The sequence below is a fragment of the Melospiza georgiana genome, chromosome 9, assembly GCF_028018845.1.
Source record: "Melospiza georgiana isolate bMelGeo1 chromosome 9, bMelGeo1.pri, whole genome shotgun sequence".
Taxonomy (NCBI): domain Eukaryota; kingdom Metazoa; phylum Chordata; class Aves; order Passeriformes; family Passerellidae; genus Melospiza; species Melospiza georgiana.
In genome coordinates, this window is record NC_080438.1 from 20824831 (window position 1) to 20846393 (window position 21563).

General features: G+C 57.2%; 2 protein-coding genes across 2 annotated transcripts; one reads left to right on the forward strand and one right to left on the reverse strand.

Moving 5' to 3' along the window:
* Positions 1–808: 808 nt before the first annotated feature.
* C9H1orf210 (chromosome 9 C1orf210 homolog) lies at positions 809–3143 on the reverse strand. Its single transcript, XM_058030557.1, has 3 exons — positions 2732–3143; positions 1946–2092; positions 809–1603 (listed from the first exon to the last, which is right to left on the reverse strand). The coding sequence occupies exons 1-3, from the start codon at positions 3141–3143 to the stop codon at positions 1254–1256; spliced, it is 909 nt and encodes a 302-aa protein (XP_057886540.1). The 3' UTR covers positions 809–1253.
* Positions 3144–8594: 5451 nt separating this feature from the next.
* Positions 8595–21489, forward strand: TIE1 (tyrosine kinase with immunoglobulin like and EGF like domains 1). Its single transcript, XM_058030073.1, has 23 exons — positions 8595–9053; positions 9519–9806; positions 13127–13237; positions 13345–13500; positions 13591–13722; positions 14012–14152; positions 14357–14485; positions 14852–14997; positions 15141–15285; positions 15543–15701; positions 15876–16013; positions 16125–16415; positions 17438–17728; positions 18259–18452; positions 18674–18884; positions 19037–19147; positions 19248–19438; positions 19565–19678; positions 19843–19913; positions 20165–20205; positions 20327–20423; positions 20672–20771; positions 20931–21489. The coding sequence occupies exons 1-23, from the start codon at positions 9008–9010 to the stop codon at positions 21000–21002; spliced, it is 3375 nt and encodes a 1124-aa protein (XP_057886056.1). The 5' UTR covers positions 8595–9007; the 3' UTR covers positions 21003–21489.
* Positions 21490–21563: the final 74 nt, after the last annotated feature.

Sequence of the window (21563 nt, forward strand, 5' to 3'; positions counted from 1 at the left end):
AAAGGCAGTTAGCAGTGAAATAGAGATTTAAAGGAGGCGGGGGAATTAGCTGTGTGGCAGAGCTTGGAGAAATGCTGTCCTGTGATATCTCATGCTCTGGAGCATGACGAAGAGACTCCTGAGCTATCAGGGATGGTAATGACTGGGCTGTGCCCTGGGCAATCTTCCCAATCAGTTGGTACCAGCCTTATGAATCACTTTCTAAAGGTGAATGTCACTGCTGCTCCCTGCTTTTAACTCCAGAGTAACCCATGAAAGCACGACCAACTCCAGCAGAAATAGCTTGCAGTTACCTGTGTCTCATATGCTGTTCATCATACCACAAAGATGACAGGAATGTAAAAATTATTGCATTTGTACAACTCCACAGCTGAAGAGACACATGGAAGTCTGTAATGGGTGCTGAGGACAGGGTCACCTCACCCCAGTGCATGGGCCTGGCACTGCAACTGGCAGCACCAATGAGTTTGCTCAACTCTGTGGAGTTGACAGGAGAAAGGTGTCTTTTAGCTTGTCCTCCTGGAGAGGAAAGAGAGAAAAGAAAGAAGAGCTATGGCTGGAGAGACATGCACAGAAACCCTGTGATGGTGCACTAGAGCTGCCTACACAGCAGATGAAATATTTGTTTGGACAAGAGCACTCATTGTGCCACAGATGTGGTCTCTCGTCGCCACAGTTAGAGCAATGTATTTATGGCCCTTGAAAGCACTTGCAAAAAAAGCTGCACCCCAGCTGTGGGGCTGGGGGTCTCCTCCCAGCACTGCCACTGGGAGAGTCCCACCAAACCACTGCAGGCAGAGGCAGGGCTAAATCATGCTTTAATCACACCTCAGAGTAACAATGCATTGAGGGACACAGCAGGGCTGAGTCTGGCACCATGGGGCAGTGGGGCCAGTGCCCAAAACCCCATGGCAGCACCCAGGCAGGCTCCTCTTCCCACTTCACCTGGCTTCCTGGACACGGTAGGCACCACCTCCTTTATCCTCAGCATCTGAGCAAGGCTGGGAAAGCAGCACCTGGTTTGGTGTCCCTGTGACAGTGCAGCCTACTGGTGTCATGCTGGGACACTCAGGGACCAGCTGCTTTCAGTCTCCATCATCATTCCTAGTCCATCCCTCTCTCCCCTCCTCTCTGCTCCCTTCCTCCTGCCCCAAACATGTGGGGCCCAAAGCCAAGGACAGGTAGGAAAGGGGTGGAGCTAGGGAGACAGCAAGAGGCCACAGCAGTGGTGGCTGAGCTGTAAGCTTGTAAGCTCAGATGGAGCGATGCAACTCGAGCTCCTCTTTTGTTGGCAGCTGCTCACTGGGCTGGATGTAGTTGTCCTCGATGAAGCCATCATCATCCTCAGCTTGCAGGTCAGCAGCATCAGTTATGGAATGGCTCCCACAGGAGCCCCTGTCCCAGCTGCTGCTATCCTCCATGGGGCTGCGGCCGATGGAGCTGATTTCGGGCAGCGGCCGGTGGCGGTAGCTGGCGAAGTTCTTGTGGGCAAGCTTGCACTTGGCAGCCAGTGCAATCAGGATGGAGATGCCAATCGCTGTCACCAGGAATCCCACCAGGTATGGCCAGCTCCTTCCCCCCTTCCCGGCAGGCAGTGCAGTGCCTGTGACACAGGAAAAGCACATGGTCAGCCTGTAGCACACCCAGGGGGTGTGAACACTGGGGGTAAAACTGCCTGACAGCTGGCTGGTACTGCTGCCCATCACTGTGGAGTCTGTGCTCCATGTGGCTTCGTGGCACCTGTTAACTTTCCTGTCACAAACCCAGCAAACACCTCCGGGAGTTGGCCACCCTCCCACCAAGCCACTGCACCAGTGTGGCCGAGCAGCCTGAGCCTCTGGGACTGTGGGGCAGAGCAGGGGGTCTCACCTGCAGCCCCACCCAGTATCACAGAGGACAGGAAGGTGCTGAACCTTATGGACACCTCTGAATCCGCACAACTTACTGTTGTTCTCAGTCACTGTGATATTCTGTGGTGTGGTGAGCTCACGAGCAAACCGCTGCTTAACCTGGCAGCCCAGGTCCTGAGAATCCAGAGCTGCAATCTCCCGGCCCCTCAGCCCCGGGGGGGACACGCAGGTCACCTGCACAGCTGGGAGACAAATGGGCTAAGGTGGGATGGGGGTCTGCACCCATCCCCTCTCCAGTTTAGAGAAGATGATCCCCGCTTGCTCCTGGGTTGATGGGTTGCATTGCAAGGTGCTCCTGGTTCTGCCTTACAGACTCGCTGACCCTCAGCATATTGTAGGAAACAACCAAAGGGAAAATCCCCTGACCAAGGAAGTGTGTGTGACTCTGATTAGCAGCTCTTTTAAATTGGATACAAACAAATTCATGGATACCCACAGAAACCCCACTGTTCTTACTTGGAGCTGAGCTCAGATACTCTGACCTGGCTCCAGAGAGGGAGCTGCCAACTCCTCAACAATCAAAATGTGGTCACTTCACAAAGTCACATAAAGATGGATTTAGAGGCCAAAGTGTACATGCAACCCATTTCACAGAAGAGTAGCCAAATGATCCTGCTGACATTCTTAGAAATCCTTGGTATCCTGTCTAACTGCAAGCAAGGAACAGACACATCACCTTTTGGTTTGCTGTCACTCAACAGGATAGGACAGACAGCCATCTCAGACCTTGTCCAGGAGTCAGAGCAAAGGGATCAAGCAAGACTCCTACACTCGGGGTTCTGCCTGCCCCACACACTCCCTGCCACCCACCCTCCACTCACCTCTCCTGCGCCGCAGCCACTGCTGCAGAGGGTGCGCGCTGCAGTCACAGGCCCAGGGGTTCCCTTCCAGAAGGACCTGTGGGACCGTCTCCAACAGCTGCAGGCTCCAAGGGTCCACAGAGACCAGAGCATTGTGCTGCAGGTCCAGGTGGAAAAGAGCCTTCAGCGGCAAAAGGAAAGGGACATCAAGCTCTTGCAAGCTGTTGTTTCTTAGAAGCAGGGTGCGCAAGTTTCCCAGGCCCTTGAAAGTGTCCATGTGGATGTGGGTGATGCTGCAGCTGCTCAGGTCCAGCAGACTCAGCGCCCCGAGGTTGGAGAAGACTGCTGGGCTCAGCGTGAGCTTGGCATTGCTGGACAGGTTGAGAGACTGCAGGGAAGGGAAGTGCTTCAAGAGAGTCCTGTGATGGGACATGACCAAGGAGTTGAAGGAGAGGTCCAAACTGGTGATGTTTCTTGGAAGGGAACTTGGAGCATGCTGAAGGTTCTTCCCACTGCAGTTGGCCCACCCCTGGGAAAAGAGCTGCTGTTTGAGATGGGCTATCCATGATGGGGAGTGTCTCCACAGAGAGACTGCTCAAAGGTTCAAATGTCTTAATTACCCTTGCAGAGTTTAAAAAAGCAAAGACACACACACATTTAAAAAACACATGAGCTACCAGACTGGAGTGGGCCTAGATAAATGGAGAAAGATGAGCAGAACAGCCCAGGACTGAGAGCAGCTGACTGAAACAGTAAAGGAGGAGCCTGCAGGGCTGGAGGAAAAACCCAAACGGATGAGTGCAAAGGCAGCAGGTTGTCACCTCCCTGTCCTTCCATACAGGGCACTTGTCATACAGGGTCAGTTTGCAGAGGGCTTTCCTTTTCCTCCCCTGGATCCCCACCTCCAGCCCCCTGGGAGCTCTTGTGTGACACAGGGGCATCCTCCCAGCTGGAGCAGGGAAGCAGGCGAGCCTTGCCTGTTGCAAGGACAGGCAGGAAGCTGACCAGGCTGCAGAGCTATAGGCACTAGGCACCTGTACTAGTTACCTGTGCCTGGAGCAGCTCCCAGGCGCCTGTGCAGGACAGAGCACCAATGCTTCCATCTATGCCACATTCCTGAGGATGCACAGTGGGTAGCTGTGGCTTACTGCTGACTGGCTGTGCAGTACTGGGAAACAAAACCTTAGGCCAAGGACCATTCACTGTCCCAAAAGACCAGCAGAGCAGGATGGAAGGATGTCTACCCACATGGATGGATTTATTTTTTTTACCAGTAAAACAGGGTGCCCCAACTCAAACAGTTCTGGGGAGCAGACTGCAGCATGGGTTACTCTTGCCTGGGCTTTTAGTGGGAGGGGGTCAAGTTTCCAAACTAAAGCTGCCAGACATCAGGTCACCAATTTAAGTTTGGTTTGGCAGGCACAAGCTCCTGCTAAGTACTGTGTTTGGACTTTGCAAACAGAGATGCTGTGCTTTAAGTTTACTGTGGTCCATAGTCCTGGGTTTCTGTGTTGGCTACATTCCAGACAGCTGAGCTTTCCATTTCCTTCACCTGTCTTTTCATCCTCCTAAATGTCCTATCAGACCCTGCTGCTCCTGCTTGGCAGAGGAACAGATATGCCCTTAAATACATCAGGTGCTGAGGACTGGATTATAATTGGGCCAAGCCACAGGGGCACCACATGGGCCCTGTTTCCAGCTCAAACACAGCTGGGCTCAGGGAGGCTTTGGAAAACAGTGCAAACCTTTGGGTGGAATAACTGAGAGCTCAGTGGAAAGGTCAGTGCCCCATGACAGCCACTTTCCTTCATTCTCAGCTCCTGCCTGATGCAGCCAAGCTGCTGGCTGCAGTGCTTGTCCCCGTGGCTTAGCAGTGTTTCTTGCTCCTTGCTGGGTGCTCAGGGATCCTGGCCCCAATCACCCTGGCTCCAGTCACTGCATCACCATGCACTGGGGAAGGGAGTGAGGGGTTGGGATCTCCTCAGGGATGTGGCTCATGGCTGCTTGCCATGCACCCCTCATGGGCAGCTGTGTTACACCTGCAGCCAAGAGACCCTCAGACAGTCAGAAATGCCATGACTCAGACAATGCTCTCCCAGGCCGTGCTCTGAGAACAGGCTGGACAACACGTTGGGAGCAGGACAGCCAGGCTTTGGGCATGAGCAAACCACCCCTGTGGCTGGTGGCCACTGGCACAGCACATCTCCCAATTAACTCCACTGCCTCCCGTGGGTTTTCATCACTCATCTCCTCTTGAGCCGTGCAGAGCAGGAGCTGCCTGCCAGGCCCTGCCGCCCCATGGCACCCCGGCTGCGCTGGCAGGCCCAGGAGCCGGCCCTGCCCACGCCCACGCCGCCCGCGCCGCAGACCCCACGGCCCCCCTACCTGGTGGTCAAGGCTGCAGGGGTGTCCCGTCACCACCGACCAGGCGCAGAGGAGGCTGCAGACCCAGCAGAGCAGGCAGGTAGGAGCCATTTGGCTCCAGGAAACTTCCGGCCAGAAAAACAAGTCTCGGGGAAAGCTGGGAAGCCGGCAGAGCCGGCCCTGCCGGGCGAGGTGTGGCCGCGGCCGCTCGGCTCAGGGCTGCCACCGAGTCCCCACAGGCCGGCCCCGCACTCGGCAGCGCCCGGGACCCGGCCCCGCTGCCGCCCCGGCCCCGCTCCTCCCGAGCTGGTGAAAGGTGGCGGTGCCAGTTACACATTAACAGCCGCGCCCCATCACCTCCCAGCCGTGTGGCCGCCAGTGATCGGTGACCAGGACTGCGTGCTGCGCTGTGGGTGCCGTGGGGGCTGCCGAGGTGGCAGCAGGACCCTGGGAGGGCTGGGGAGCCTCCAGAGGGAGGAGGGGGCACGGCTGTGGCATCTGCCCTGAGACACTGCACTGGAGGAGAGCAGCCTGAGCCTGGTCCACGCACCTGGGACAGGGACACACAGCCAGCCCTCGGGGGAAGCTGGGGCTGAGGCAGCAGGGAAGTATCCTACAGGAAAATAAATGTCTTGCTGGAATTCCAGCAGAAAGGTGTTTAAAGCATGCAGCAAACTGGCAGGTCGCTGGGCCCAGCCGCAGCAGCCCAGTGAACAACACCTGTTCATGAAGGTCCCAGAGGATGGGAGTGTCCCACCACCTTCGGCACTCTCCATGCACACCTGCCACTTAACAGTAGTTCTCCCTTCCAATCCTGCCGTGCACTCGGTGAAAATCTGAGAAATTGTGTCAAAGCAGCCTCTCATGGGTGTTTGCTGGCATGCCAGACCTGCTCCTGTGCCCACGGGTGATGGGGCAGGTGAGTGGGCAAGGCTGGCAGAGCCACAGGCCAGGCAGGGAAAGAACTGCTACACCTGCTCCTGCCTTTGCCTCTGAGGCAGGAGGGAGCCCCAAGCTCTCTTCCCTGCTCCCCATTCCCTGGTCCCATGCCTGCTCATCGACAGGAAGCCGATTGCCAGCAAGAGCACTTCGGAACTGTCGGCAGCTGGGACAGGATGGCCCCTCCTCCCCCAGCTGCCAAAGGGCCCCTCCACAGCCACACATCCACCCTTTCCTCAGGGAAAGGGCTTCCCAGCAGCCTGTCCCTCATCCTGTGGGCATGTGCTGGATGGCAAGGCAGCAGGCAGCTCCTGCTTCCCAGCTGCCCAGGCAGGCTGGGGATGCTCAAATACCCCGCTTCCCAAATGTTCCTATGCCTGATGCGATCAGTCCTTACCCCAGCTTCGCAGGGCCTCCCCAGGACCCACTGAGCACATAAAACAAAAGAAGTATCCAGAGAAGCAGGGCTAAAAGTGTTGCTGAGGCAGGCCAGTCTGCTGGTGGATCTGCAGGGCGGTTGCATTTCCTATCAGGAAATGTATCTGTGCGTTATGGTTTCTGGCATGTGGTGCCATGCTTTAGAATGTGCAAATAATAACAAAAAGAGGTATTTTTGTCAGTCTTTGGGGTTTTTTTGGTGTTTTTTTTTTTTAGTCTGTTGTAATTCAGCAAAAAAGCTGAGGATCACGAAATCAGCAGATATTCAGGTGCTTGGAGTGTCCTACGGATTGGGCAACTGGAGCTTTCCATGTTGCAGGAGAGCAAGTGTGGAGAGCTGCTTTGGCTGTGTTCAGCTGTGCCTATCTCTCTGGTGCCTCCCCTGGAGACAGATAAACTTAAAGTGGAGCTGTAAGGTCCTGGCTGGCCACAAAACTCCCACAAAAGAAAGGTTTCCTACCCTACCTCCAGCCAAAGGAATCTGCACATAGACAGCACAGCTCTTACCCAGGTGCTTCTAGAAAAAAACACAAGCAAACAAATCACATTGGGTCAGATTCCTCAATGGATCCCTGAGATCTCCTGGGTATGGCCTGGTGCAGAGGATGACCCCATATGGCTCCCATTCCACAAAAATTCTGCATTAATAATCCCATCATCAAACGGATCCTCCTGAAAGAGGGCATTTCACAGAGTGCACTCCAACTCGGGCTCTGTGTGATGCACTCCCCCACAGCTGCCAGGGAAGCACAGAATGAGTTGCACATGTGAGCACACAGCTCTGTGCCTGACTGGCCCCTACAGCCAGCTTCATTTTCCAAGTAAATGAGAGGCAGCTGCACCTGATATCCACCTTTTTCAGATTCTGTCCCCCCTCCCTGCCATGGGGTGGCCAGGCAGCTGCACTGTGAGAGCCCCTGCTCACTGCCATCCCTCCCTCAGCATGCCATGGGCACCGCGCGGCCCCAGAGCACTCTGTAAATAGTCGGAAGCGATGAATGGATTTCCCTTTCCTCTCCATGTGTGCTTTAGATTTTTGGCCGGATACAGCATGGGCCCAGGACACATCAAAACATGAGACTCACTCCCTGGCAGCCCTGGCTTTTCACATGGGAACAGTTTGATTTGTGAAGCAGTGTGAGGTTTGGTGAGTGAAGCTTATGGTGATTTCATGGGGAACACTTTTTGTTTGCCAGGCAAAGAGCCTGGAGCCGGCTGGCAGCTGGGCACAGCCTCCATGCTTGGAGTGAGACACTGGGGCTGGGCTGTAGCAAGGCCATGCTGTGCTGCGCCGATGCCAGCACTGTGCATGGGAAAGCGCTCAGGGAAAGCCAGGCTTTCTCCTGCTTCCCCTTCCCCCCAGACATGTTTACCACAAGCGACAGGGTTTTTTACTCGGCAAGTGGCCACCCTACCGTGTGAGCTGGGCAGCTCGTTGGCACCCTGCCCGTGCTTCCACTCAACCCCTTTGAAGCCGGACAGTGTCCCCCGATGGGCCCCGCAGGATGAGTCAAGCCCTGGCACCGCACGGAGCCCGGGTGACCATGCCTCGCACCCCGGAGTCCAGCGGGGCCGTGCCTCGCACCCCGGAGCCGGGCTGGGCCGCGCCTCGCACCCCGGAGCCGGGCCGGGCCGTGCCTCGCACCCCGGAGTCCAGTGGGCCGTGCCTCGCACCCCGGAGCCGGGCTGGGCCGTGCCTCGCACCCCGGAGTCCAGTGGGCCGTGCCTCGCACCCCGGAGGCGGGCTGGGCCGTGCCTCGCACCCCGGAGCCGGGCCGGGCCGTGCCTCGCACCCCGGCTCGTGGCGGCGGGAGGCTGAGGCGCCCCGAGGTGTGCGCGGCCTCAGCCTCGCCGCACGCCGCTCCCCGGGGGACAGCCTGTGCAGGGCTGCTCCCGACGGCTCTTGGAGTCAGGGCCGTCTCCAAACAATGGGTGGAGAGCAGGAAACGCCGCATGGGAAACAGGATTTGGCTCCGCCGCCGCCGCCAGCCACGGCCCCTTGGCCCCTTTCCTTTCCCTGCTCCAGAGAGCCCTTCCCACAGCCATCGGCCACGGGGCTGCACCGCGGGGATGGGGATGCCACTGCCCGGGCGGGCTGGGGCATGAGGCGCTCTGAACATTGGAAGAAAAGCGAGGACGGGGCACCTCCTGCCTGGGCTAGGGGCTCAGCATGACTCAGGGAACCCTGAGCACACTGCCCTAGCCCTGGAGGGGTGGGCGGCTGCCTTTCCCTAGAAGAGCTGCCACCAGGCAGGGGATCCCAGCGGTCCCTTGGCCAGCAAGCCCTGCTCCTGAGCATCTGGCTGGCCACAGAGCCAGAGAAACGGGCGCATCTCTCAGTCCGTGTCCAGGCTATGCACCACAGGAGGTGGTCCCAGCTGCCCTGGAAGTCAACCAACAGCACGGAGGATGGGGGACACGGGCAGGGAGCAGCGGACCTGAGCTGCTGCTCACGTGGAGCTCCTAGGCAGCCATAGCCTCCGGCTCTGAGCCCCATAGCCAGGAAATGCTGGGGATTTTCTGACCTCTGCCAGATTTGGAACAAGCTCCAAGGACATGGGACTCCAGCTTTACCTTCTACTTCTCTTCCCACATCTGGCAGGTAAATTGCTCCTTTTCATCTGACTTAAGTGAGCAGCCCCTGCCTCAGGGTGGCTTGGTGGGAAGAGGCAGCTGTGGAAGCTCAGTGGCGCCATCGGAGCAGGGTTGGGAGGGAGGAAATGTCCTTTTGTGATCAGCCATTTGGAGCTCTCAGAGGCCTCTGGCTGTCTCTCTCTGACATGGGAGGAGAGGCACCCCAAGAATCCCATTCTGATGCATGCTTGGCTCATGCTGGGGAGCTGATCCAGCTGAGGTCTCCGAAAGGAGAACAGAAATGCACACTGTGTCATCCCAATGTGTCTGCAATGCACCTTGCTTTGCCTTGGCTGTGCCTTCAGGGCTGGGGATGGCAAAAATGTTCTGGAAAGGGGGAGACATCTGGGTGACAGGATCTGGCCCCGAGGCAGGGCTGGTGTGGCCATGCTGGTGCCCAGCTGTGATGTGCCCTTGTGCTCCCTCACCCCAGGGGCCATCCTGGACATCACCCTGGTCGCCAACGTGCAGAGCCGGTCCCACTCCGACTTCTTCATCTCCTGCGTGGTGGGGGAGCACGACGTGAGCTACCTGCAGATCGAGCGGGAGAACAAGATCGTGATGACTCACCCCAAAATGAACTTCCAAAACTACCGCAACCGCAGCAACCAAGTCCAGGCCAGGGGCTTCTCCAAGGGTGACCCGGTGGGGATCCTCTACTGTCTGGGGCACACCCCGACCGAGCAGGCCCAGGTGGTCTATGTGCACAACAGCCACAATGGTGAGTGCCTTCTGGGGGCAGCAGGAGGCCCCTGCCTGCCAGTCGGGTGCACAGGGGACCTTCCTGCCCTCTGCTGCGCAATCCCAGCACCAGGCAGGGACGTGGGGCGACAGTGGTGATCCATAAGCTGGGTTTGGGGTCGACCGGCCCTGGTGGCAGGGAGATGGAAGGGAGGTGGAAGGGATGTTCAGCTGGAGGAGCATGGTCGAGCCCCATGGAGGAGCTGTCTGTGTTTATAATGAGGCTTGGGAGAAGGGCAAGGTCCAAGAGGAAGCTGAGTGCCCTTGGAGGAGGTTGTGGGGTCTGGAAATCATTAACCAGAGCAGGGGGTAGCCCTTTGGAGCTGTGCCAGCCCATTCCCTCACTACAGGCTCAAGGGGAGGAGGTAGTGCTGGGGCAGATCTTTGGCAGCCTCCCAGGTGCTGGACAAACATCATCCCGGGGCACCACACCACCGTTCCAGCAGTGGGGCTTGGTGAGAGGCACTGCCAGACTGCACTGTAGCCAAGGGCAGTGCTGGGCTCATCTGCTGCTCCTGTTTTGGGCCATAAGAATCCAAAGGGCCTCCCTGGGCTGACCAGCAGCAGGGACACCACCTGGGGCAGCATGCTCCCACCCTGCCCCTCTGACCTTCCCTCCCTGTGCTTGAGACTTTGCAAAACTGAAATTTTCTGTGATATTTGCCTCAGGATGCTTTCTAGCTCTTTTTTAGAACATCTAGCTAAGACAGTTGTCCTTTTGCTCAGAATAAGAGGAGGGGATACAAGTTTCCCTGCCCGTGTTAAGACACAGCTTCAGCAAGGATACTGAGTGTCTCCAAGCTGGGGCACAGAGGCTGCTGCTGTGGCCTAAGCATTACCCAGGGAGCAGGACTCAGCTTTTGTCCTTGTAAAGAGGCTCAAGCTGAAAAATGGCAGTGGTGCTGTTGGAAACAGAGCTGGATTGTCTGAGCAAGCAGGGTGGCACTGAGGAATGGAGCAGAGGCCAATGGAGACATTGTGGGAGACATGACCAGCAGCATGGGGTGAGGAGCACAGAGGGATTTCTGCACCCCCAGATGTCTTTGTTTATAAATCATGGATGGAGGTGATGGCTCTGGGGCTCCATGCCTGGGACAGTGCTTCCCATGGTGGGGTGTTCTCAGTCAGCCCCCACTCCTGGGTCCTCTTAGCCAAAAAATAAAATAGTGCTTTGGAGGAGCCCCTGTGGGAGTTACAAGTGCCAAAAAGGTGTCTCTTTCACAAGTTTCTAAGAAGCTTCTATTGCTCTGTTTAGAGGAGAAGGTAAAAAAATAAAGGAATTAGTAAGCAAAAAATTGACATGTTTGCAGGAGAGCTGGATATAGAACCCACTGAAGTGGCTTGGTGTGTGCCATCTCTCCTGTTTAGCCTGAGAGAACACCAAAGCCAGCCAGGGTGATTAAACAGTGGGTGGGGAATGCTGTTAGAGGAAAGCTGGCAGCTCCCAAAAGGTCATGCATGGAGAAGAACTTAGGAAGTTTGATAAGTTTTGGAAGGATTACTGAAAAAACAAAGTAAAGCTAACCAAAGAGATCCTGAGAAGCAATTTCAGAAGTGTTTAAATCTGTCAATAAACTATCTTTTACACTTTCCAGAGCAGAAAGACATCCAGAAAAACAACTGCAGAAAACCAACATTTTAAAAATTTTTGTATCTGTGTGTACAACAAAAAGGTTGGGAAAATTTGCTGGAGGATCTGTCTAAAATGCCACTGTTGTTGGCAGGAGACAGGTGATAAATTGCAGAATGGAGCACCACAACATCACCAGGCTGGGTGTGCGGTGAGCAAGGCTGTCCTTGGGAAACCAGACCTTCCTAAAACTTCTGGGTAGGGAGTTACAGACCTGAAAACTCAAGTCAGAACCTGGAAAAGCAGCACAAACTGTAATAAAGAGGAGAATATTTGGTGGCATGGTCCCTGAGAAAGAGTTTGCAGTGGTAGGATTGCTGGGGTGGCAGCAGTGAGGATGCTGTGAAAAATTGATACTGTCTGCTCAAATTCCTGGAGAAAACTGGGAAAAATCCCTCTCCAAAGTTCTTTGAGAGAAACTTTGCACCCAGGGGGTGGCAGGAGTGATCTTTGCATGGGTAAATAACTGACTAAAAAAGGGGAGAGTAGGAATAGGAGCAGTTCTTGTCACACAAGGGAGTTCCCACTGGCATGGCACGAGGTCTTTGCATGGACCTGTGTCACCAGCTGTGGGTGCAGAGCTGAGCAAGCAGCCATGCTGCCTGCTGTTCCTGAGCTGCCTGGGGAGATGATGAATGCACTATGGAGTGACAGAGAGGGGAGAGATGCAGTCTGGGAGGGCTTCAGTGATGGGGTGACAGGCAAATCGGTGTGCACAAATGCAAATTGTTGCATTTAGGGGTCCCCAGGGAACTGTTGCCTTTCATTCCAGGGATTGAGGTGGATTGAAACAGAGTGAGGGCCATATCTGTGAGCCCACCACTGAGGGCTTCAAAGTCCATGGAACAAAGATCCCAGCTAGAGGGATAGATGGGGAGGTGATTCTGGGAAATGACTGCCAAGTGTGACCTGCGGTGCCCTGCCCTGGGCGTCTGCAGCATGTGCTGCTTCCTCCTGGTCCTTGGCCTCAGAGGGGCAGGACACAGGGCTGGATGTGTTTTAGCTCCAGCCTGGCGTGGCTCTTTTAGTGTGTGCAAGCTGGAGTGCTGCCAGGCTCCAAAAGCCAGCAGCTGCCTGTGTCCTCCTTTGTGTCTGTCCTGGCACGCCCAGGGCTTGGTTTCCCCGGCCTTAAGGTATTTATAGCCCTGTTTGTGCTCAGGCTGGGGTCTGGCTGACTCACATTAATACTCCAGGAGTTCATTGCTGCTGCACACTCCAGCACCTGGGGAATCAGGAAAACAGCCGTGACAGGGCTGCTGGTCCTGGGGGCTGCAGTGCAGCCTCCTGCACACTTAATTCCCCTTACCAGCCCTGCTTTCCCTGCCTGCAGCACTCCACACCTCACCAGCAGGTGGGGTGCACCATGCACACTTGTTCAGATGTCACCTCCCCAGACTGCTGCCACCAGCATGCTGTGCAGATGGTGGGCTGGTCAGAGGGCAGGGTGCCAAATCCCATTCCTCGGTGTCTGCCTGAAGGGGCTCAAGGGGCCAGGAAGGGAGCCCTGTTCCTGCAGAGGCTTGGGGGGTCTTGGGTCCAACATGGAGCGGACAGGGAGATGTGTCATGACATTCCAGCAGGAACATGCCAGGGTGTGTCCTGGTGTGACCAGGTGTGAGTGCCCTCAGGGGGTGACTGCTGTGCAATCTGTGCCTCCTCCTCCTCTGCAGCCCACCTCTTCCCAGTGAAGGCCACACAGTCTGTGAATGTTGCCGAGGCGGCCACCTTCTCTGCCAGGATCCTCAATAGGAAGGAGTCAGATGTTATGTGGAAAAGAAACGGCAAGTAGTTCCAAGAGCAGACCCAGGGCTGGAGCTGCTCCCAGCTGGTGCCTGGCACTGGCCCTGGGGGCACAGGAGGTCACAGATAACCCTCTGTCCCCTTGCAGGCACCTACTACCAAACCACGGACCGGGGTGAGGTGCAGGATGACCACGTTGTCCTGACACTCCCCAATGTCAGTGTCAACGAAAGCGGTGTCTACAGTGCTGCGTTCATGGGGGACAGCCCTCTGTGGAGTGCCTTCTACCGCCTCATCGTGAGAGGTGAGCAGGGCCCTGGCTGCCTGGGACTGGGGACAGCCATACCGTGCCCTGTGCCAGGTGGCACTCTGGCCTTCTCTGCTCTCTCTGCAGCCTGCCCTGCAAAGAAATGGGGACCATCCTGTGACAAGGACTGTCCCGACTGTCTGAACGGCGGCATCTGCCACGACCACGTTGGTGAATGCATCTGCCCTCCAGGGTTCATGGGCACCCGCTGTGAGAGAGGTGGGTTCCACCTGCCCAGCACTGGGTGCTGTGCTCAGGGCATATGTGGGGGCTCTCTTGCACCCCTAGACCTGAGTACGGTGTCTAGAAATGCCGTGTTCATCCCCAGTGCCTCCCCACCTTCAGTGCCCTCTGTTTCTGGGCCAGGGCTGGACCAGCCACATGGGTCCTATGTCTCCTCCAGGTGGTGACATGGGGCTTGGGGCACCTGAGCCAGCTCTGTGCCATGCACAAGCAGTAAGGGCATGGATGAATGGTGGGTGAGGCCAGACCATGCTTCTTTTTCCAGCCTGCCAGGAAGGCCAGTTTGGCCGCAACTGCCAGGAGACGTGCCAGAGAGCCCAGGGCTGCCAGGGGCTGAGCTTCTGCCTTCTCGACCCCTATGGCTGCTCCTGTGCCTCGGGCTGGAGCGGCTCCCGCTGCGACCAAGGTACAGGGACATGGGTGTCCATCAGCTCTCACCCAGCTGGGCTTCCTGCAGGGCCTGGCTGCTCTCCAGCAGCACCTCTGCAACCCTCTCCTCATCTGAGGGTCAGCACAGGCTGAGCAGTACCACTGCCTGCATCAGCTGCTTGCTGTCTCTGTGGTCCTGTGCCATGGCCAGGAGTAGCAGTGAGCTCTTCTCTTCCCACAGCCTGTCCCTCAGGATTCTACGGCCCTGACTGTGCCCTGGAGTGCACCTGCCAAAATGGAGGCAGCTGTAACCGCTTCAGTGGCTGTGTCTGCCCCGCAGGCTGGCATGGGCAGCACTGTGAGAAGTCAGGTGAGGTTGGCATAGGGCTGTGGCAGGTTTCCATCCCCCACCCTCTAGTGGGTGCTGGCTCCTTCCTCATCAGTGGCTGGGAGGGCCATTGGCTATTGGTCCCTCCAGCTGGTTCAGCAGGACCCCTTGGCTGTGGAATTAGACTCCAAGTCTGTAGAAACCAGGACATAGCAAGGGCAACATCTGGTTTGGATCCCAGCGTTATCTGTGCTGAGAGTGTTGCTGAGTCCAGTGGGGTTGGGGATCAGGGCTGGACCACAGCATCCAGCACCTTTCCCTTGGCACTATCTAGGTCCAGGAAAAGGTGCCAGGCTTTCTTGTAGCAGAGGAGCAGGGCCAGCCCTAATGTTGATTTCTGTGTACCAGACCGGTTCCCCCAGATCATCCAGCTGGCCTCAGAGCTGGAGTTCAACCTGGGCTCAGAGCCCATCATCAGCTGTGTGGCCGTCGGCAACCCACTGCCCACCAGGGACAGCGTGGAGCTGCGCAAGGCTGACGGCACTGTCCTCAAGGTACTGCCCCGCGCCCTTGCCCCACCACCATCTCCATGTTCACAGCTCCCTCGAGAGTACCTGCAGCTGCTGGGCAGCCTCACACTCATGGGGGCTGAGCCAGGAGCAGAGTGGAGAGGCTGACAGCACCCTCTGTGCCACAGGTCATCAAAACCATCATCGAGCCAAAGCAGATCACCTGCGAGTTTGAGGTGCGGCACCTGACAAAGGCGGACACGGGGCTCTGGGAGTGCCGGGTCTCCACCACCGGGGGCCAGGACAGCCGGAAAGTCAAGGTCAATATCCGAGGTGAGGAAAGTGTGGTGGCAGGAGCAGGACAAGCCAGGGTTGTTGGGGGAGGCTGGCAACGTGGTGTGGCAATACCACCACTGCACCTGACTGGGTGCCTCCCATCGTTGGCTGCAATGCCAGCAGACAGGTTTGGGTGATTATAAAAGACTCTCCTGACAAAGTTGGAAGGAGCCAAGAGGTGGCAGATGTATTCATGCTCTCTCTGCTCCTCGTTGTCCCAGTCCCACCAGTGTCATTCCCTTCTTCCCCCCAAGTGCCACCAGTGCCCTTGAGCGCCCCCCGGCTGTTGGCCAAGCAGAGTCGCCAGCTCGTGGTGTCACCTGTGGACAGCTTCTCTGGTGATGGACCCATCACCTCCATCAAGCTCTTCTACAAGCCCAAGGATGACAATTCAGCATGGTCATCCATTGTGGGTATGTGCCTGCAGGGCTGAGGGGCACAGATAGAACCTCTGTGTGGGTGGGTGAGGTCTGGGGTGGGCAGATGTCTCCATATCAGGCCCCCTGTGGTGATGCTGAGGAGGATGCTGGTGGCAGGGCAGGCTGTGGATGATGGGCATGGTTCTGACATGTTTTCTTGGCCAACAGTCGACAACAGCGAGAACATCACCCTCATGAACCTCCGGCCAGTGACCGCCTACATCGTCAAGGCGCAGCTGAGCCGGCCAGGGGCTGGTGGGGAGGGCAGCAAGGGTCCTGAAGCCATCATGGTGACTGACTGCCTTGGTGAGCCTCCATCTCCTTGGCCCTGACCCTGACCCTGACCCTGCACAGCACAGAGCCTGAAAGGTCTCGCAGCTGATGTGCCGTGAGATTTTGCTGCCTTTTTGTTTGCAGAGCCCACAGTCAAACCTGTGATCGAAGGCTGGTCCGTAGAAGAGAAAAATATGCTTCATGTCACCTGGAAGTTGCCAAGCAACCATGAGCCAGCACATGGGTTCATTGTCCACCTCTTTGACTCTGCAAGGCGGTTGGTCTCTGAGAAAAACATCACATCCATCTCTGTGCTCTCTGCCCGCATTGGGGGCTTGGAGTTTAACAAGGAGTACAGGCTGGAGGTGCTGGTGTACCACTGCACCAGCCTGGGGCCACCCTCTGACCCCTACAAGGTCATGATCAGCAGTAAAGGTGGGTCCAGTGGAATGCTGGGAACTGTAACAGGGAATTACAATGATAAATCAGTTATAATTGTAACAGCAACCATCCCCAGGTCTGGCTGCTCCTTCTCCCATCTCTGATAGAACATGAACAGCTGTTTGGGGAAAATGGGCCCTCCTTTCCCCACTAGATCCTGCAGTCTCCAGCATCAAGGAGCCGAGAAACATCCTAAGCTGAATGTGACATTCAGGTCATCCAGAGTGATGGTCACAGACAAATCTGTTCTCTACACCCTTGCTCAAACCCCGATGGACCTATCTATACTTGCAGCCTTTACAATACCCTGTAGCGACTAGTTCCTCTATATTATTATACTTTGCATGAAAAAATACTTCCCTTTTGGTTTGCTTTAACTCTGCTGCCAGGTAATTTTGCTGTGTGGTCAATAGGGCCTGGGGAGCCCTGCAGTCCCACCTGTGGGCACACACACACACAGCCCCTGGAGTAGGTAGAAGACCATGCAGAGATGGAGCACCAGCCTGACCAAGCTTTCTGGCAGCCATGGGGAAAGGCATACACGAGGCCTTTGGGGGGGCTTGGCACCGTACAGTACACATTGAGAGGACTGATAGACATCAGGCTTCAGGGATAACAGGTTTCCTCTGCTCTCTGCTTGTAAGAGCTTTGTATGATCTGGAAATTTAGGGTTAGGGATGTGGGCAGGCAGGAGAGGTCTCAGAGGAGGTGGTGGGCAGGCAGTATGTGACAGAGGCCTGAAGGAATAAAAAGTCACAAGAGCTAGTCAATCACAGGCATTTAGACCTCAGATGGTGTGGCTGGAACGTTTGGGAGTACAGTCCTGCTTCACTGTGGTACATGGAGAGCACCTCCACCTCCTCCAAGCAGGGGCTGGGGTCCCTGAAGATCCCTCAAAGCTGACCTGGCTCTGGTTGCCATTGCCATGCGCAGGGTTCAATCCCAACAGCAGCACTGAGGCCCAGCAGCCCAAGGAGCCCTGTTCTGGGCCTGACACTCTTCTCTCTTGGTCCCAGGGCCCTCCTCCCCACAGCTGCTCTCAGCAGAGCCCGTGTCCGACACGGCGGTCAGGCTCTCCTGGCAGGTGCCCGAGTACCCCAACGGGGGCATCACCAAGTACATCGTGGAGCTGCAGCAGGTGGGGGGCACCAGTGAACCCCAGTGGATCGACACCGACAGCGGCGCCGAGACCACCAAGATCGTTGGGGGCCTCAATGCCAGCACCAGCTACCAGTTTCGTGTCCGTGCCAACTCCCATGTGCCAGGGGAATGGAGCCTGCCCGTGAAAGCCAAGACCCTCGGGGACGGTGAGAGGGGTGTCCCAGCAGGCAGGGGGCTCACAGCTCTGCTGCAGCTTGGGCTCAGATTCTGATCAGCAAAGAATGATTGGGGTGCTTGTGGCAACCTCTGAGTGTGGCTCTGAAGCAGCAGCCCAAGACCAAAACTCTTGGTGTCTTAAGAAAACCTGCTCCTCCTAGTCCTACAGGGGGAGGGGTGGCATGATGACATCATGGCACCTTAAGAGTGACTCTGCCTTGGGCAGCAGGGGATGTGAATCAAGGGGCTGGGGGAGCAGAGCAGAGCAAGCATGGGAGGAGATCATGGCTTGACCCAAAGCTGGTTGGAGGTCCAGAAACCAGTGGTTCAGTGTCAGGAGCTGGGCTGTGACACTTTCCCCTCTGTGCCACTGTGGCACCAGGAGCTCAGGATGTGGTTATGGTATCTTCATTGGGGATCTTGGTGCTGGGAGAGGGCTGCTGCCATGGTGGTTGGCCACTAGTGCAGGCCAGGCAGGGCTTGACCATGCACCACAACCCTCCATCCCTCCTTTTGGCAGGAGTGCTGAGTGTGCCGCCCAGCCTGGGCAGCCAGGGCACTGAGCAGGCGGGAACAGACCAGCAGCTGCTCTTGGCCATTGTTGGCTCTGTGTCCGTCACTTGCTTCACCATCCTCTTTGCTCTCCTGGCACTTTTCCTCATCAAGAAGAATTTTTTCCACCGGCGCCGCACCTTTACGTACCAGTCTGGCTCGGTGAGTGCCGCCTGCCCCGCCAGGACCGTGTCCCCTGCTCCCCAGGTCCCAGCCCGCTCCAGGTCACGTTCCATAGCCTCCAGCCCGGATGCAGCCAGACCTCACTTCCACACGGAGAGGGTGCGGAGCCCACCCTTGCCCATGACTCCTGTCCTGCTGGGACTGCCGCATGGGCGGGCAGGTGCCCGGTGCCTCTAACCTCACCCGCTTCCATCTGCCAGGGGGAAGAGACCATCCTGCAGTTCAACTCGGGGACCCTGACCCTCACGCGCCGGCCCAAGCCACAGCCTGAGCCCCTCAGCTACCCCATCCTGGAGTGGGAAGACATCAAGTTTGAGGACATGATCGGGGAGGGCAATTTTGGGCAGGTAATCAGGGCCATGATCAAAAAGGACGGCCTGAAAATGAATGCAGCCATCAAGATGCTGAAAGGTGAGTGCTGGGGGAGGCAGGCAGGGTGGGCTGACTGCTGCAGCTGCGTCCTGAGCCATGCTTGTGCTGGGGAGCATCAGGAGTCTTTTGCAGAGAAGCAGAGGAAAGGCCTCTGTTGTAGCCCGAGGTGTTCATCCCTTCTTTGCTTCCAGAGTTTGCTTCAGAGAATGACCATCGGGACTTTGCTGGGGAGCTGGAGGTGCTGTGCAAACTGGGCCATCACCCCAACATCATCAACTTGCTGGGTGCCTGTGAGAACAAGGGTGAGGGCTGTCCCATTCTACCCTGCCCCACCACCCCTGACCAGCTGTCTATTCCTTTTTGCTGGGGAGAGCCCCAGTTGCCCAACCTCCTGCCCCCCAGGCTACCTGTACATCGCCATTGAGTACGCTCCATATGGAAACCTCCTCGACTTCCTCCGCAAGAGCCGAGTCTTGGAAACCGACCCAGCCTTTGCCAAAGAGCACGGCACTGCCTCCACCCTCACATCCCAGCAGCTCCTCCAGTTTGCTTCAGATGTGGCCAAGGGGATGCAGTACCTGAGTGAGAAGCAGGTACATCGCAGCAAGCCCCTCAGATCACCCTCTCCCTGAGGCCTGGGGGTTCCCCATCAAGGAATGAGGTCCCTGGGGCCAGCAGGAGGGAGCATGTAGCTCCTGCTAACTGCTCTTCCCTTTCAGTTCATTCACAGGGACCTGGCAGCAAGAAACATTCTGGTGGGAGAAAACCTGGCCTCCAAAATTGCTGACTTTGGCCTCTCCAGAGGGGAGGAGGTCTATGTGAAGAAGACAATGGTGAGGCAGGAGTGAAACATCCCCATGGAGCCTGCACCAGTGTGGTGGGCAGGAGGCCTATCATCAGTGTGACCAACCCACCATGGCAGGACTGGCTGGATCACAGCTGTCTTCCCCCCAGGAGGCACTCCTCCAGCCCTGATGGTGGCTCTCTCTTTCCCCAGGGCCGTTTGCCGGTTCGCTGGATGGCCATCGAGTCCCTCAACTACAGCGTGTACACCACCAAGAGTGATGTGTAAGTGCTGCAGGCAGGGGCACCGGGCTGGGGCATGGCTGTGGCACCTCCACTCCTCTCTGGTGCAGTCAGAGAGGCAAGGCTATTGCTCTGGGTGCTGCAAGGGCAGGGGGTGATGCTGGTGCACCTTCCTGAGGAGCTGCTGGCTCAGCCCAAGCCCTGGCTGCCTGTTGCACCCTGGGCTTTGCCCTGTGCCCATCAGTGAGGCACAGCTGGGCGCTCTGTCACAGCCTCGGCTCCTCCCCTTTCAGGTGGTCATTCGGTGTCCTGCTCTGGGAGATTGTCAGCTTGGGTAAGGCTCTTCCCTGTCCCCTGCCTTCACTCAGGTCCCTGTAGGTCTGGTTATCCTGGGGCCCTGGGGGGAACACCCTAGGGACTGTCACCTCCTCAGCCCCGGGTGTCTCTGGCTGCAGGGGGGACACCGTACTGCGGGATGACGTGTGCCGAGCTCTATGAGAAGCTGCCCCAGGGATACCGCATGGAGAAGCCGCGTAACTGCGACGACGAGGTGTAAGTGGACAGAGCCTGAACTGGTGGTGGCACCAGGTAACCCCACTGCTCCACAGGGCTCGCACCAACTTCCAGTAGCTTCTGCCTGGTTGCCTCTGCATTGTGGCTGAGGAATGCGCTGGGGTCCCACACCCAAACGCCTTTCCTTGGCTTTAGTTTCCTGCCTGCTTCCTCCATCTCCCACAAGGAGCTTTTCCGTCCCCTGTCCTCCCGTGCTCACTGAGCCGCCCACGACTCTCCGCCCCCAGGTACGAGCTGATGCGGCAGTGCTGGCGGGACCGCCCCTACGAGCGCCCTCCCTTCGCCCAGATCTCCATGCAGCTCATCCGCATGCTGGAGGCCAGGAAGGTGAGTGGTGGCAGCAGAACCATGCGTGGGGATTAACCCCACCATCACCTTTTGGGTGCAGGGACACAACAGGGCACAGTGCCCGTGAGCATGCTAGTGGGGACAGGAGATAGATGTGGACATGCTCACAACTGGCTCCTAACTGGGGTTCCCCCACAGGCCTACGTGAACATGGCCCTGTTCGAGAACTTCACCTACGCGGGGATTGATGCCACCGCCGAGGAGGCGTGAGGCTGCGTTGGCCCCAGCCTGCTGGAACAGTGCTCTGGGGACAAGGGGCTGCTCATCCTCTCCAGGGCCAAGCAGCCAAATCGCAGTGCCCCTTCTCAAGAGTGCCTTCCCTGCAGCGGGACTGTGCCATCCCCTCCCTGGCATGGTGCCAGCCACTAACAGCCCCATACTGTTGGGACACGCTGGGGTGGCCCCCAAGGACAAGCAGCAGCAGGGCGCTGGCAGCAGAGCAGGCAGGAGAGGGCCTCCCTCAGGAGCCAAGGCACTGCCTAAGCCCACGGACACAAATGCTTAAACTTTGGGTGAGAGGAGGAAGCAGCAATACAGCTGCAGCCCTCGGCATGCTCTGGGCCTGAAGTGGTGCCAGGGGTTGTGAGCAACGCTGCTGGCATGGGATGGGGCCACCCTGGTGGGTGCAAAAGGACAGTGTTGGCTGTGCACAGCCTCCAGCTCTGCCATGACCCTTTGGAGATGTCAGCTCTGCCTTATGGACAATAAAGATCATGCAACAGCCAGGTCCAGAGGAGTGTTGGTGGGTACCCACCTCTGCCCCACTGACAG